A 16961-nucleotide genomic window follows, 5' to 3' on the forward strand; every position below is an offset into this window, starting at 1 on the left:
CCGTGCCCAACGTTTGACCGTCCGTCTTATTAAAAAATTATAAAAAAAAATAAAAAGACAAGTCACGCATAAAATATTAATCATGTTTTATCATCTAACAACAATGAAAATACGAATTATAAAAAAAAATTATATAAGACAGACAGTCAAAATTGGATATGGAAATTCAGGGTTTGTCTTTTTTTTGAGACGGAGGGAGTAGAGTAGTAGGAGTATATGTTGTTATACATTAACTTGGTTTAGTTCCTCTGATGATTATATAGCGTGTAGATGCTCAATTCAAAAGGCAAAGAGAACAGATTGCCTGAGAGGCTGAGACGGTCAAGACCTCATAACTTCTCTTAACCCGAACACACGGCAGCAAATTTGTCACGATCAAGCACTTAAATGAAGCCGTTGATTGTGGGGTCTAGAATTCTTATTGTACCGTCGGAAAATTGACGCCTGCACACCCCCACCCCTTCTTCCACGATACTAGCACGACTGATCCACATTTCCACAAAGCCGATCTCCACCTTTGTGAGTCGTGAATACGTTTGATCGAGAGTGTCCACTCCATTTCATGGGCAAAACCGAAGTGATAACACCGCGTGCATTTGTTGCCACCAACAAACAGAGGGTGACGGCATGATTAGGAAATCAGAGGGTGGGTGATGGAGACCACACTACCACACAAGTCAGGTCTCCGAAGCCGGCTGTGTTCGCATGCACCTTTTCCCATCGCCTCTCCTTCGTTTTCCGCGCGCACGCTTTTCAAACTACTAAACGATGTGTTTTTTGTAAAAAGTTTCTATACGAAAGTTGCTTAAAAAAATCAAATTAATCCATTTTTGAAAAAAAAATTAGCTAATACTTAATTAATCAAGTGTTAATGGACCGCTCCGTTTTCCGTGCACAGGAGTTAGGTTCCCATCTCCCCCATCCGAACTCAGCCGAAGCCCGTTCCCTTTAGTTCTTACAATCTTACCAAGTCATACCAATCAGTTGATCGTTGCAGCAAGGGGTCGAAGTGCCACGATAGTGACCGGAGTGTAACGAAGTTTACATCGTGTTGCCTAGCAGCAAAGAAGAAAAATATCGTCGACCCCACCGGCCACCACGGCGCACAGGAGTCAACAGCGAAGACCGGGGCGACCAAAATATGCCACGGATCGATCGGAACGCGACGAACGCAGACGGGGCCCCGGGGCGACGCACGCTTGACGAATCCATCCGCAGACGAAACAGCGAGCTGCGCTGACACCGTCGCCGGCGCGGCTCCCCCGCATATATCACGCTAGCGCACGGAGAGGCGCACCGCACCACCGCTCGTGTTCTACCAGCCAACCCAGACTCGATCCGCGGCCGCGCGCGCCTATCCGCAGCGAAGAGGATGACGCCGCGGCGGCGGCTGGCGCTGCCCGCGCTGCTGCTGTGGTGCCTGTGCGCGCTCCCGGCCCCGGCGCGGTCACAGAGCGCGGCCACGCCCGCGCCGGCGTCCAACGAGGGGTTCAACTGCACGGCGAACGCCACGTACCCGTGCCAGGCCTACGCGCTCTACCGCGCGGGCTTCGGCGGGGTGCCGCTCGAGTTAGCGGCCATCGGCGACCTCTTCGCGGCCAGCCGATTCATGGTCGCGCACGCCAACAACCTGTCCACCTCGGCCGTCCTGGCCGCGAGGCAGCCGCTGCTGGTGCCGCTCCAGTGCGGGTGCCCCTCCCGCTCGCCCAACGCGTACGCGCCCATGCAGTACCAGATCAACGCCGGCGACACCTACTGGATCGTCTCCACCACCAAGCTGCAGAACCTGACGCAGTACCAGGCCGTCGAGCGGGTGAACCCCACGCTGGTGCCCACCAACCTCGACATCGGCCAGATCGTCACGTTCCCCATCTTCTGCCAGTGCCCGACCGCCGCGGACAACGCCACCGCGCTCGTCACCTACGTGATGCAGCCGGGCGACACCTACGCGTCCATCGCCACGGCGTTCGCCGTCGACGCCCAGTCGCTCGTCTCCCTCAACGGGCCCGAGCAGGGCACGCGGAACCTGAGCTCCCCGGAGATTCTGGTGCCGCTCCGCAGGCAGGTGCCCGAGTGGCTGCCGCCAATCGTGCGCGTGAACAACATCTCCACGACGCCCGCGTCCCCGCCGCCGTCCAATACGCCTGCCCCACCGTCGTGAGCAACAATCGAGACGGGGTGGTGACCGGGCTAGCCATTGGATTGGGCGTCGTCGGTGGGCTGTGGCTGCTGCAGATGCTGCTGCTGGGCTGCCTGTGGAGGCGGCTTAAGGCGAGGGGGCGGCGAGCGGAGGCGGTGGCGAGCGGCGATGGCGGCGAGGGCGGCAGGTTTACCAAGGCCGCGTCCGGTGGCGGCGGCGGCGGCGGCGGGAGGTTCTTGGTCAGTGACATATCCGAGTGGCTGGACAAGTACAAGGTGTTCAAGGTGGAGGAGTTGGAGAGTGGCACGGGTGGTTTCGACGACGAGCACCTCATCCAGGGAAGCGTGTACAAGGCCTACATCGACGGTGAGGTGTTCGCCGTGAAGAAGATGAAGTGGGACGCCTGCGAAGAGCTCAAAATCCTGCAAAAGGTACACTCTTTTTCTTCCATAACTGAATTGTTCGTTTCAGCTCACTCCCAATTCAGAATGAACTGTTTCTTTTTCCTGTATTTTCCCTGAAAATTGGCTTCGGATTGCTAATTTACTGCTAACAGAACGAATCAATAATTGCTTAGGTGTCTTGCTGCTTACTAGTACTAGCTCAAATGAGTCCACTGAAATCATTGGTTCTGAGAGAGTGATTGAATTGTATAAAGAATAATTAGTGCTCGTATTCGATGATTAGATTAAACAGAAGTACGCACTTCTATACATTCCAACGCAGTGAGTTGTTCATTGGACTAGCGGCCGAGGCACTAGAGCAAATATTTTAGAGTCATGTTGGTGTCTGGATTTCCTTTTGTTGGTACATGGATAATTTGTTTTGGAGTGACACACTGACACTGATGTAAAAAGCCTTTTAGTTGTGCCAATTTGGACTGTGCCCAGCAGTAGCGATGCTAATGGAGTTATTAAGAAATTAGTGTTCGATCTGTCACTCTGCTAGTAGAGACGTAGAGTTAAGAAGTTAAGATTTGGATCTGTCACTCAGCTGCTGCCATCAGATGGTCAGATGCCTTGAGACGATTCTTAACGGCCTGCTGATAGCATAATGAGCCTTAGAAAATTAAAAGGGCCGCCCATGACCCATCTGCAAACGTACCGGCCATGTGATAGGCTTCAATGTTTAATCTCACCATCGATTGTTATTTGAATACGTTTGAACCGTGGGAGATTTGTAGTGCCGTGATAATTATGATGCCGCCAAAGAGTCACGTTAGGTGACGATGAAGTTCGGGTTGTCCTCTGATCCACTGGGAAATTTGGAAACCTTGTGCCTTCTATACCGTATCGTGTTTGATCCGTGTCTCTGTTAGTCTCTGCCACGAACGCACGAGCACTGCATCTCACCACGTACCTAGGTAGCTGCGTGCACCGCCGAATTGTTCTTCGCACGGTGATGTACGAGATTGGATTTTACGACGTTTTTTCAACGAAGGCTGCTGCATCGACAGCATGAACATTGACTGGCTCCTTGACTACCGACTACAGTACGCTTTGAGATGGGACCAGGTCCTTGACCTGCATCACATATGCACAACCAACTCAGGGCTAGTTGTGGAAGCTTTGAACTAAACTACAGGATAATGATAGGAGTGACAAAGTATGCCAAATTGCCAATTGTCAAATGGCATTTGCATTTTTTTTAGTATTATGTATTTTCCTCTCTTTTTTTTTCTTTTGCAAAAGAACCAGTTGTGTGCCCATTTGATCTCAGAAATCAGAACCTGTCAGTACTCAGTAGGTTGTAGCAAGGTGGGTGTTGATGTTGGCAACATTGTCGCAGGTGAACCACAGCAACCTAGTGAAGCTGGAGGGCTTCTGCATCAACTCGGAAACCGGCGACTGCTACCTGGTGTACGAGTACGTGGAGAACGGCTCGCTGGACCTGTGGCTCATGGACCGCGACCGCGCGCGGCGGCTGGACTGGCGCGCGCGCCTCCACATCGCCCTCGACCTCGCCCACGGCTTGCAGTACATCCACGAGCACACCTGGCCGCGCGTGGTGCACAAGGACATCAAGAGCAGCAACGTCCTGCTCGACGACCGCATGCGCGCCAAGATCGCCAACTTCGGCCTCGCCAAGACCGGCCACAACGCCGTCACCACGCACATCGTCGGCACGCAGGGGTACATCGCGCCGGAGTACCTCGCCGACGGCCTCGTCACCACCAAGATGGACGTGTTCGCCTACGGCGTCGTCCTGCTCGAGCTCGTGTCGGGGCGCGAGGCCGTCAGCGACGACAGCGGCGAGCCGCTGTGGGCCGACGCGGACGAGAGGCTGTTCCGCGGCCGGGAGGAGAGGCTGGAGGCGCGGGTCGCGGCGTGGATGGACCCCGCGCTCGCCGAGCAGACGTGCCCGCCGGGCAGCGTCGCCAGCGTGGTGAGCGTGGCGAAGGCTTGCCTGCACCGTGACCCGGCGAAGCGCCCCAGCATGGTGGACGTGGCGTACACGCTGTCGAAGGCAGACGAGAGCTTCGGCGACTACTCGGGCGAGAGCGTGTCCGTCGCCAGCAGCGGCGGGATCGCAGCGCGGTGAGGTGTCGCGGGCCAATCATCCCCAGTGCCCGTGTTTGTTAGTGGTAGAACTTGTACTAGTAGTAAATAGCGAGTGGCGATAGAGAGCAGGTAGCTAAATAATCTCTGTCGTTACGTTACACGCGAGGTTGGGATTGTCAATTAGTTTTCGTGGGGAGAAGTTGGTTGTTACTTGCAACTCAGTTGTGCAGAAACTGCATATAGAACTATAGAAGCATCAAGCATTTCTGTGTCCGTCGGGACTCGGGAGTACCAAATGAAAGTAGCGATAGATCACCAATTGGCGGCTTCACATACGGCAGCTGAGATGCGATCCTCCATCCAGCAATATTACAGACAGATTCCAAACCTTGCCAGTCCACAATGGCGCTGAGAATCAAAGGCCGAAGGGAAAAGGGAGAAGAGATAAGTCTATTTAGCCTCTCTCATATCTTGCCTCGGTCAAGTCGTATCTCTCAACCGCAAAATTGGGTATGTTGTCTCCTCCAACTTCAGAAACTGGTTCAAAAATAGTCCCAAAGCAGTATTGAACCCGGTTTGGGCTTACATGTCATCCACATAACGTATTGACTAGGTCAGGAAAAGAATTAAAAACAATAATACCCACATGTCAGGGACCCTATCTTCTTCCGTCTGCCTCCTCTCTTCTCCATCTCTCCACCTCTCCACTCTCTTCCTTGTGACCTCCAGGCCGACCGGTGAGAGAGGAGCAAGGCGGCGTGTGGGAGAGGAGCAAGGCAGCGATGGTATCTCCTATCTATCGAGCGTGGAAGGAGGATCGAGCTAAATGGATCATGTGTATGGCATGCTTGGATTGCAGTTGCCCGCTCCATTGCCGTGCTTCTTCGCAACACTATCGCCTCCTCCACCCCTCCCGTATCCATCGACGACCTCTTCACCGCCAGATCTAGAATCACGCTGACTACTCTACCCATGGCCAATGCGTCATTGTTCTGGGCGGTTGGTAAGTGCGAAGGCGGCGCAGATCCGGTTAAGAGGCGGAGGAGCGAAGGCGGCGGTGTAGACTTGAGCGCGCGATAGCGACGGACAGGAAGAGGAGAGGCGGCGGCAACACAGACCTGTAGTGCATGACGGCGACAAAGAGACGGAAGAGAGGAGGCGCTGAATCCCGCCCTCCTAAGGTCGCTAGTGCTGGATCTGGCCCCCAATGGCCGTCGACGTCTTCTCCGCCACCCCCAATCTTACCACAGACGAGTCTATTGTACGGAACTTCCTGTTGACAGAAAACACGAGGCCTGGGAGATCTGCTTAACTCCAGTGCAGGTTCAAAGCTCGCCTTCAAATGTATGAGCGTGTCAGTTGATTTGATCATGTAATCAACAAGAAATAGAAGCAAAAAAACGCAGTTAAATCTATAAATGATAGCCGATCGGCTAGGTGCCGATGACATATCATTTATCTTTGAGCCAATGTCATATATGCATCGATCAGCAGTCATTAATAAATAAGGAGGGACTAAATCTACTCGATCGGCTACAGATATTACCAATATATAATCTTTATATCGATATATACTTAAATCAAGTGATTGTGATAGATCGGTCACCATGCCGAGACAATATAAATCACTTAGATCAAAATATATATTAATAATGAGACTATATACGTTCATAGCATAGCCGATCAGATAGATCTAGCATGTATCGGCTAATAATCCGATACCACTCTATATTAAGATATTAAAGCAAGTAGAATATACTAAACAAAAGCCTAATATACTTAAATGCAGCAAGATCTTAACGTAAAGGGCAGATTTAACACGTCAATCAAGTATATAGGATAAAAAGTAGTTAAATCAGGTAAGATCGGCTGAAACTCCGATACTACCCTAATCAGCAACCAAGAAGCGGGCTAGAGATTGAGATTCTAATCACGACTCATAAGATCAAACTTAACTGATGCAGCTATAAGTATGAAAAGAAGGACAATATCTAGACAATCAAGCCGTTGGATGTGTCATAGAGTGGTAGATATCCTATATAATCTAAGTCAACATCGGTATTTAACCTAATCGGCTACCTTATATTGACGGATGTTAGCCGATTGTAGGTTGGATATCGATATTGCCAAGGATTGTGTAGGATATATGATAACTCGATGAATTACATAAACAAGATTAGAGTGTCATAAAGATGGAAGCACTAATCCCGAGAACGCAAGCCGCCATAACAAGTTTTACCTCTTGTTGAAGATCGAAACCGATGCAGCTCAACCCGAAAGCAAGAACTCATCGAAATAAAACTAAAGCAAAAAAGGGTGGCGATGCGCCGAGTTTGTATTGAACCTGTGTGTTCTAAGTTACATAGGGCTCGGGTCTATTTATACCCGAAAATTACAAGATATGTCCATAACGGACACGACTACTATCTCTAACAAACTCTAAGATACCATAAGTCTTTGCGGCAGACTTTTGCCAAAGCATATCTCTAATGAAATTACCTAAAACATCCTAAGTAATAGATACAATTGTCTTCTCAGGACTCTATCCATGTGCGGCAATCACCTTGAAGCACCTCAATTCAACCTGATGTCATACATCAAGTTGCATTGTTGGAATCGGCTGCATCGGCTTACCTAGCCCGACTCAGACCCAGCCGATCCTAATCGTAGCTTATCTGGACTCCAGCCGATTCCTGCTCTGTTTCCGAACTCGATCTCCGCCTCCGACTTTGCTTCGATCTAATCTTCTTTCCCGATGCCGATATTACCAAATTTGGTTGTTAACACCTCCTTACTGTCGGATGCACCGTCCTTGTTCCCCCCACGGTCAGATCACGTGCGCAGCGTGCTTGGGCTGGCTCGACCAGCAGCCAGTGGCTCACTGGCGTTCTCCTTCGACTCGGCGGCATGCTGACGACAGAGCACATGCACTAGCTCGCGCTTGGCCTGGAGCTTAGCAGACAACACTTCCTGTGGGTGGTGAGAGAGAGAGAGAGAGAGAAGAGGGGGGAGGGAAGGGGGGACAAGTTGTGTAGGAGGAAAAAAGTAGTAGTCACTTACATGTGGGCTCATATATATTTTATAATTTCTTCTATGACTAGGATGCCACGTTAGCCAAACGGAAATGCTACATACCGGAATCCCGTCCGGACGGGACACTTGTTATTCAAAGAGGAGCGATACCTCACCATGCATGTCCCGAGCAGCAGCAGCCTGTACAGGACATGGTGCCGCTCCAGCATGCACGCATGGCTGACATGGGCGGCGGTGCTACGGCGCCCATGCCCGCACCGTCGACGCACTACCCCGCGCGCGACCGCGAGCTCCTTGCCGGCAGCTCTGGCGCCGGCGCAGGGGAGGAGGAGCCCAGCGCGGACGCAACGGCAGATGAGGAAGTAGAGCGCGAAGGTGCTGCCCTCGCCGCGTCGTTGGCGTAGAGCACGACGAGCACGTACTTGGCTAGCTCGTCGAGGCGGCGGAGGAAGTGGTCGCCCGCGACAAGCTCCGACGTGGCGTGGACGGTGCATGATGTGACTGTCGGCGACGAGCTCCGGCGTGGGACGTGGATGACGAAGGACACGCCCGTCGGCGACAAGCTCCGTCGTGGGATGTGGATGACGAAGGACGCGGCCACCGGTGACGAGCTCCGTGGCGTCGACGGTGGAGGATGCGGCCGTCGGCGACGAGCTCCGGCGTGGGGCGTGGATGACGGAGGACGCGGCCGCCGGCGATGAGCTCCGACGTGGCGCGGACGGTGGAGGATGTGGCCGCCGGCAACGAGCTCCGGCGTGGGACGTGGACGGTGGGACCACCGGCGACGATGCTTTAGTGCCCGGCTCCTGATATCTGGTAGGTATTGTCTGATACCTCATAAGTATTACCTTCTACGTGATAAGAATCGCATGATATCTAATACTCCATCCGTTTCATATTATAAGACTTTCTAGCATTGCCCACATTCATCTAGATGTTAATGAATCTAGACATCTAGATATGGCTAGATTCATTAACAACTAGATGAATATGGATAATGCTCGAAAGTCTTATAATATAAAACGAAGGAAGTAGGTATCATTTGATACCTAACAAGTATCACCTGATACCGGTTAGGTATCAGGACCTAATACCTCGTAAGTATCACCCTCTACGTGGTAAAAATCGCATGATACATGATAGGTACCATCTGATACCTCACAAGTATCACCTGATACGTGGTAGAATCGCATGATACCTGATAGGTATCACCCGATACCGGCTAGGTATCAGGACCTGATACATCGCAAGCATCACCCACCACGTAATAAGAATCGTATGATACCTGATAGGTATCACCCGATACCGGCTAGGTATCAGGACCTGATACATCGCAAGCATCACCCACCACGTGGTAAGAATCGCATGATACCTCATAGGTATCATATGATACCTTGCAAGTATCACCTGATACGTGGTAGAATCGCATGATACCTGATAGGTATCAGGACCTGATACATCGCAAGCATCACCCACCGCGTGGTAAGAATCGCATGGTACCTGATAGATATCATTTGATACATCACAAGTATCACCTGATACGTGGTAGAATCACATGATACCTGATAGGTATCACCCGATACCGGCTAGGTATCAGAACCTGATACATCGCAAGCATCACCCACCACATGGTAAGAATTGCATGATGCCTAATAGGTATCATCTGATACCTCGCAAGTATCACCTAATACGTGGCAGAAACGCATGATATCAGTTAGATATCAGGATTTGATAAGCACCATGTATCGTTTATCAAGACCGATCCCACCATGTATCAAATATGATACTTGGCCATCCGATTATCTGGTACTTGATACCAACCGATATCACACACGATGCCTGTTATGAGGCATGGCACCCACTCGGTATCAGACATGTGTGATGCCTGTTATGAGGCATGGCACCCACTCGGTATCAGACGTGATACCTGATAATAGACTTGATGCTCACCCGGTATCAGATGTGATACCTACCTAGTATCAGATTTGACACCTGGTAGCTAGGTAGGCTACTACTTGCTATACTGAACTAGTTTAGCTATCACATGAAGATTTTTTGCGTATGAACGTGGACAAAATGACAAACGATAGGGTGACATGACGCACCTTTTGAGACACGATGACAGACATACTAATTGAATGGAAGGAATCGTCCAGCTAAATTGCTTGCAGGCCTATACCGTCCGAACGGTATACCGATATATAGCGCCCCCTAGCCAAAACATCCATCAAAACCGTCGAGGGAGTCATTTTGCACTGGTTTTAATACTTAATAGAACAAATATATCCCCTTTTTCGGTTGAGGGATATGATTTAACAAAGGACAAGAGCTAAGGGAGGTAGAATAGACTTAATTCGTGGCACACTGCTGCACTAGCCCATAAATGGTAACTTAAAAAGTCCTAGACAGGCCAAGCCTTTTTCAGTTGAGAATTACGTTAATTGGGCCACCGTGGACATTTTCAACGCAGGGGATTGTTGTCATTTTGTTACATTCTGAAGCGATCCGGCTTATAATCGTCTATCCAATTCTGTCAAGGACGCAACTAACAACTTTGCAGTCTATTCTCAACATCCCTCAAGCCATAACCGTGTAATTAAACAGAACACAACATACAAGCAGGTATCAGTTAATCCTCTTGCACCAAGTGACATTCCTTATGCTTGAACTCGGGTATCAGAGTTCGGTTTGTACTAATGCACATGTTGGCACGAACTAGAGCTGGAGGCATGCATGTAGACATACTATTAAAGTGGTTTACTATTAATCTAGTCTATTGCGGAGATGTACATGTTTTATTTTATAGATAGCACCTTACTTTACCATTGCGGGTGCTCTTATGTCTTTAGGCTGTGTTTGCAACCCTTCTTCCCAACCCCTCCCTCTCGTTTTCCGCGCGCACGCTTTTCAAACTGTTAAACGGTGTGTTTTTTTGAAAAAAGTTTCTATATAAAAGTTATTTAAAAAAATCAAATTAATCCATTTTTTTAAAAAAATAGCTAATACTTAATTAATCACACACTAATAGACCGCTTCGTTTTCTGTGCGGAGAGTAAAAGTTGCCATCTGGGGCATGCGAGGCATTAAGCTATCACTCAAATTTTCATCCAAATTTTAGTGGCATCAAGCTATCACTCAAATTATCAAATACTCCTAATAATTAATCACAACACGCAGAAGACGAAGACAAGTTGAGTAGTAGTGGTAGGCTAGTAGCTGTAAAATTGCGTACTTGGCCTGCAGAGCTGAAGTGTGCCTGAAACCATGGCATAATCCGTCCGAGACTCAGAATCGACACAAGATGAGAACTATTTGCAGCTGGAAGGTGACGTCTCAAGGCTGCCATGGACATTATTGCCCACGGGAGGACGAGCGTTATCATCTGCATTCTGCAGGCTTGGCGTCACGCCATCCTGCATCAAGCCATGAACTAACCACATGAACGACTTTACCTCATGTAAAACTCTTGTCTTGCTACTCGTATCAGGCCAGAGTGTCACACTGTCAGTTTGTCACCACCCCGGGGGGCCCGTGCCAATTGCCATGCATGCATGCCTTGCTATCAATCCTGCTGCTGCTGTACAAGTGTGTGAACTCGTGGCGCCATCGACAGCTCGATCTCGTTTTCACGTACAATGACTGGCAGGGCTCAGTAGGAGTACTTGCTAGTATAGTGTAAAAAGCCGAAAACCAAGATTGAAAGGGATGAAATAGTATCTTGGTACCACATGTTTATGAGAAATTTTGAACCATCTAGAATTCTAGATTTTTCAACAGTACCTTGGAAATATTTTTCTATGAAAAAACTTTTTAATAGAACTATCCATATGCGTGATTAAATAAGTACATCAGCAGCAGAAATGTTACCTATCTTCTGTTTAACATTTGGAATGAGACGAAGGGAAGTACAAAAGAGTAGATGACGTATGTTACCAGCAAGTTGCAAGAAAAGTGAGGACTCCGATCATACTATGGCTTGTAATTTCACACTAGCATGCACAAATGCATGTGCTTAACATAGTGAGATGTCACGCTCCTCGCTAAAAATTGAAAAAAGAAAGGTAAGATGTCACGCTTCCAAAGAAACAATAATCCAGTAGCACTAGACACAGCCGCTCCTCTCGTCACCCGCGCATCAGCTCATCGACGTGTGCCAATAATTCATGTATCAACAACAACAGTAGTACTGTTCCATTATCTGAGAAAACAAATCAACTACAACACTGGCTTGTGTGTCTGTGGCTGTGGACTCTGCCGCATGGTGCTTGTGCTAATTGTGCTGATTCCCTCGACAAAACAGGGGACCAACAGGGAGCTGATCTGTTCTTCCAGATTCTTTCTTGGTGCTTATTAGTTCCTCCTCCGTTTCATAATATAAGTTATTTTAACATTTCCTATATTTATATTGATATTAATGAATCTAGACATTGACATCAATATATCTAGATTCATTGACATCAATATTAATATGGGAAATGCTAGAATGATTTACATTGTGAAACAGAGGGAGTAGTTCCGTGAAGAGGTTGGTAGTGCTCGATCATGGTAGCCTCGTTTTGCCTTGGCCAAAACTAAAGTATCTCTGCTTGTGCTGTCTACTTAATTGATGTTATCAAGTGTCCAGCGACTGATCAAGCTTTTACTTAATTGATGGTTCATTCTGTACTTAATTAGCTACTATTCACTTCGTAGTACAGCCCAGGCTGCCCATCGAATTATTACTTTATAGGCAAGTCACCACACCGACGAACTCACTACTACTCCTTACAACAAGGTCACAATCCACGAGATTGTGTAGAAAACAAAAGTCTGAAATATCGCCAACAACAGGCAAACATAAGCCTTCAGAGTTCAGAGCAGCCGGTGATAGCACGCCGTGCTGAGCAAAGTCAAAATCGATAAGAGCTAAAAAACGCTGCAAAGCTAGCTCTTGAGGCCTGGTTTAGTACCAAAGTTTTTTTTCAAACTTTCAACTTTTTTATCACATCAAAACTTTTATACACACAAATTTCTAACTTTTTCATCACATCGTTTCAATTTTAATCAAACTTTTAATTTTGACGTGAACTAAACACACCCTGAGTCTTGAATTTCATGCCACACACTTGATATCACTTAACAGTACGGCCAATCCTTTAAGCATGCTCACCAGAGTCATCATACAGTACAAGTGTACCGTATTTACAAGGGTTCCCTATTTACAATATCTTGAGCTCCTGTTTGGACGTGTTTGATTGCGCAGGCAAGCAGTACCAGTGTACGATAGTCCTAAAAAAATATAGACTTTCGATAGTAATATCTCGAGCTCCTGTTTGACAAGCGAAATGTATCGCATTCACCGGCCGGCGCGGTGGCGCCACCCGGTTCTCTCATCTCATGTCACAGCCGGAGACCGGAGTGACGCGCACACGCGAAATGAGACAATCCTTTCTTCCGTGGGGCGTATGACATGCAACAGAGGATTTTGTCTCTGCGGATGGACAGGCGCTGTTGAGTCGCGCATGCCGGCCGGCCGGCCACACCTCTTGTACTTTGCGTCCACTGCTTCTGTGTGTGTGCTGCCTTTTCACGTCGTACAGCTGATGCTAATGGCAACAGTGTACAGTACAATACTCCGAGTGTAAGATAAACGTGTGTTTTGATTCTTATTCTGTGATAAACAATTGGTATATGTGGTTATTGGTTTTGATATTTGGAATTTATTCACGAAGTGGTTTTAGAGATAATTGATTTTCAGGTGATGAACAGGGTTTGTTGTATTGTCGGGATCGGTCAGACCGGGCGGTGGTTGCCGGTCAGACCGGCGCTATGTGAGCGGCGGTCAGACCGGCTTGCCCTCGGTATGACCGGCCGACGCTGTGTCGGTTTCGGGTTGTTTCTTTGGATATCCGTGATTGTTTCATGGCTATGTCTTCTAGATGGATACTATACATATGTAATACTATTGTTTGCTAACAATGAGTCAAGTAGGTGATAGCTTGGTCTCAGAATATGGTTTCTTTGTTTGTTTTATGTGTAGGTGACTCGATGCCTTGGGAGAGTATTTGCGGTGATGGATCGGGAGTCGGCTTGGTGGTAAGACGATGTCCGTGGTGGTCAGATATCATGCGCGATACTTAGGCTAGAGTTGATGCACGTGGTTGGTGAAGATTCCATATGGCATACGATGGAGGTATTATGTGCGTATGGGATGCGGAGTCGAATTTGGAAGGAGTCTAAATTTGGTACGATTGGTTATGTAAAGTTTCTTTCTTGTACTAGATGGTTTCCTAAGGTGTTTAGGACTCATAGTATGAGTTTGGTTCATGGTTTTAGGCTGCCAACCTCATGTATAAATAGAGGGGGAGGGTGAGGCTTCCCGGTATCGTTTTTGAGAGCAATTGAGTTGCTAGTTTAGTTAGGGTTTTGACTTTAGTCGAGATTTTTGTAAGGAGTGCTGTTGGTGCACTTTGTAAACACAGAGAGAAGTAATAAAGGTATCATATACTTTGAGAGTTCTTCGATTTGTGTTTCATCGGGTTTCGACGGTCTAACCGGCGACTCACCGGCGGTCAGACCGGCGACGCACCGGCGGTCAGACCGGCTAGGGCGCGGCAGTTGATCAGGCAATCAGACCGGTGTTCCAATCTCGGTCATACCAGTGGCTTCCAAGCGGTCAGACCAGCGCATCTACTTCGGTCAGACCGAGATCCATCGATTTCGAGGGTAACTTTTATTTCCGCTAAAAGTTTAAATTTTTGCGTATACCAACCATTCACCCCCCTCTCTGGTTGGTTTAGTTCTCATGATTCGATTCTACACGGAGTTCTTAGTCTTTTGCCAATGAAACCAGCAGAAAGAAGCGTACGGGAAGGCAGGCCCCTAGGCATAAAAACATCGTTCTCCAACTGGACTGAATTTTAGGTTGGTTACTGGATGAATGTGAATGGATAGGCTGAATATTCTGGAAGCTCGTTTCACACCGAGTTTAGCAGTTGACCATTCCCACATCACCCAATGGGGGAATTTGAAGAAAATAATAATCTTGTAGTCTTGTCCTCGTGTGGTGGTGTGGAACTACGTTTGCGGCATTAAAAAAAATCTATGTTGGTGAGTCCACATCTAGTGTCACAAAATAATATTTCTTGGAAGAGGATAAGCCGACCTATATAAAAAAGTGTTACGGATAAAACAGAAAAGATAATGGTTAATGTTGTAATAGGAGGCAAAAAATCATCCCATATTCAACCGAAACAGTTTCTCATTCGCCAACCAAATAAACTTTTACTTATGGTAAATACTTAATGCAAATACAAAATGACCGGCGTCTCGAAATAAGCATTCAAGCCTACGACAAGAGAAAAGCACTATTCAACCAGGGCGGATAAAATTTGAAGGTTAAGCCATCAAATGAGAAAAATTCCCTCGAATATACCGCGGAAATCGCTTTAACCACTATTATAAGTTGGCACTGAAAGTTTCAGGGACCACCAAATGTACAATTGTACTCTTAGAATTTAGGGGTATTGTAGTAACTTAGGCAGTGTTCTTTGTCCTGGGTTCCCAACCCCTCTCCCTCGTTTTCCACACGCATGCTTTTTAAATTGCTAAATGGTACTTTTTAAAAAAAAAGTTTCTATGCGAAAGTTGCTTACAAAATTAAATTAATCACGCGCTAATGGATTGCTCTATTTTCCGTGCAGAGAAGATGGGTTCCCAACCCCCATTAGCAAACACACCCTTCCTGTGTATTCTTTAGGGTAAGATTGTAACTTCGTATATACATTCGAGGACTATATAAGCTGATCCTAATTTTGCAATGGCAAAATACCATACCACATATTGAACTTTACGTTTCGAGGTCATCCCATTCTCAGGATACGCACAAGAAATAATACCTTTTCGCCTATATTTGATATGTCCGTGGCTGAAGGTCTCGACAGTCAACAAATGAAGAAATCCTAATTTCTCAGTCCAAACACGAGGCGTTTCATCGGAGCTAGGCGACAGAGAGAGTACGTACACACTCGGTGGCGAAATTTCCTTACGACTATTATCCCCTGACGATTTCTGAAGCAAAGAAGACCTGAATGGCTGAATGTATACAGTAACAATGCGGTTGAGTACGCTCGCGATTGACATGATTCGGGAGATACACACTACCTTGGTTTTCCATATGTTTTTGCTCCATTCATACTAGAAACTTGGGCTGTCGTCGTTAGGACATCACCAATATATATGGTAAAAGTGGTCTATAGATAGGACCAATATAAATAAACTTTAACTATGGCAATCCTCACAATATACTCCCTCCGTTTTTTAATAGATGACGCCGTTGACTTTTTCTCACATGTTTGACCATTCGTTTTATTCAAAAAATTTACGTAATTATAATTTATTTTGTTACGAGTTGTTTTATCACTCATAGTCCTTTAAGTGTGATTTATATCTTATACATTTACATAAAATTTTTGAATAAGACGAATGGTCAAACATGTGAGAAAAAGTCAACGGCGTCATCTATTAAAAAACGGAGGTAGTATATGGATACAAGGTAGTATTAGAAAAAGAAAGAAGTAGATATAGATAATATTATTTATTTCATATAGGTCGTCCATATGCATATAGGTATTTTAGTTATTTTTTTTATATGGACTAGTTGTACAATGTTACTAGGTGGTTGAATGGAATAGTTTATTTTCTATGAAACTTTTATAATACAATGTGGATACATTGTGGATGCAACACAACTCATTCCTGCCACGTTGGTTGGTTTGCTTTTCAGTACACCTACCAGGTAGTACGTATCATTCACCCAACAAACCTGACGCCCGTATTCGGAGTCTCGTATTAACTCTCCGTGTTCTCTCTCGTGGCGCCGGTGGCACGTCAACGCATCCAACAACTAATAATAACCACCCCCCAAGTCGTACGTCGTACTCACCGGCCACCACAGGAGCACGCTGGTGCTACTACACACACTGCTTAGCTAGTCTGGTCCTCAGCTCGTCTGCGTGGAAATGCATACACACACTGACACACACAACACATATAAGTAGACTACTCCTACCCTTCATTCTCTTGTGCATGCGTGGTGATGCAGGATTGCAAGGTGCATCGAGCAACTTGCACGTTTGCACCCTGCCCAAGTCGACAGATTGTCCTTGCGAAATGCATCATGTTCCGGCATAGGTTAAGCCGGCACGGTTCCAAAGTCCCCACCCCACATGGGGGACTCAGCGTCCATGCATGCATGCGCGCTGGCTCTAGCAGTCTAGCTTTAGCCGGACGAGGAAGCGATATGAAGC

At 47.3% G+C, this 16961-nt stretch overlaps 1 protein-coding gene across 1 annotated transcript; it reads left to right on the forward strand.

Moving 5' to 3' along the window:
• Nucleotides 1-1167: 1167 nt before the first annotated feature.
• Nucleotides 1168-4914, forward strand: LOC112936050 (serine/threonine receptor-like kinase NFP). The gene is given in 3 exon segments (XM_026022804.2): nt 1168-2144; nt 2147-2571; nt 3929-4914. Coding segments are annotated over 3 exon segments (1950 nt in total). The 5' UTR covers nt 1168-1372; the 3' UTR covers nt 4682-4914.
• The last annotated feature ends 12047 nt before the right edge of the window (nt 4915-16961 follow it).

This window comes from Oryza sativa, chromosome 2 (assembly GCF_034140825.1).
Source record: "Oryza sativa Japonica Group chromosome 2, ASM3414082v1".
NCBI lineage: Eukaryota > Viridiplantae > Streptophyta > Magnoliopsida > Poales > Poaceae > Oryza > Oryza sativa.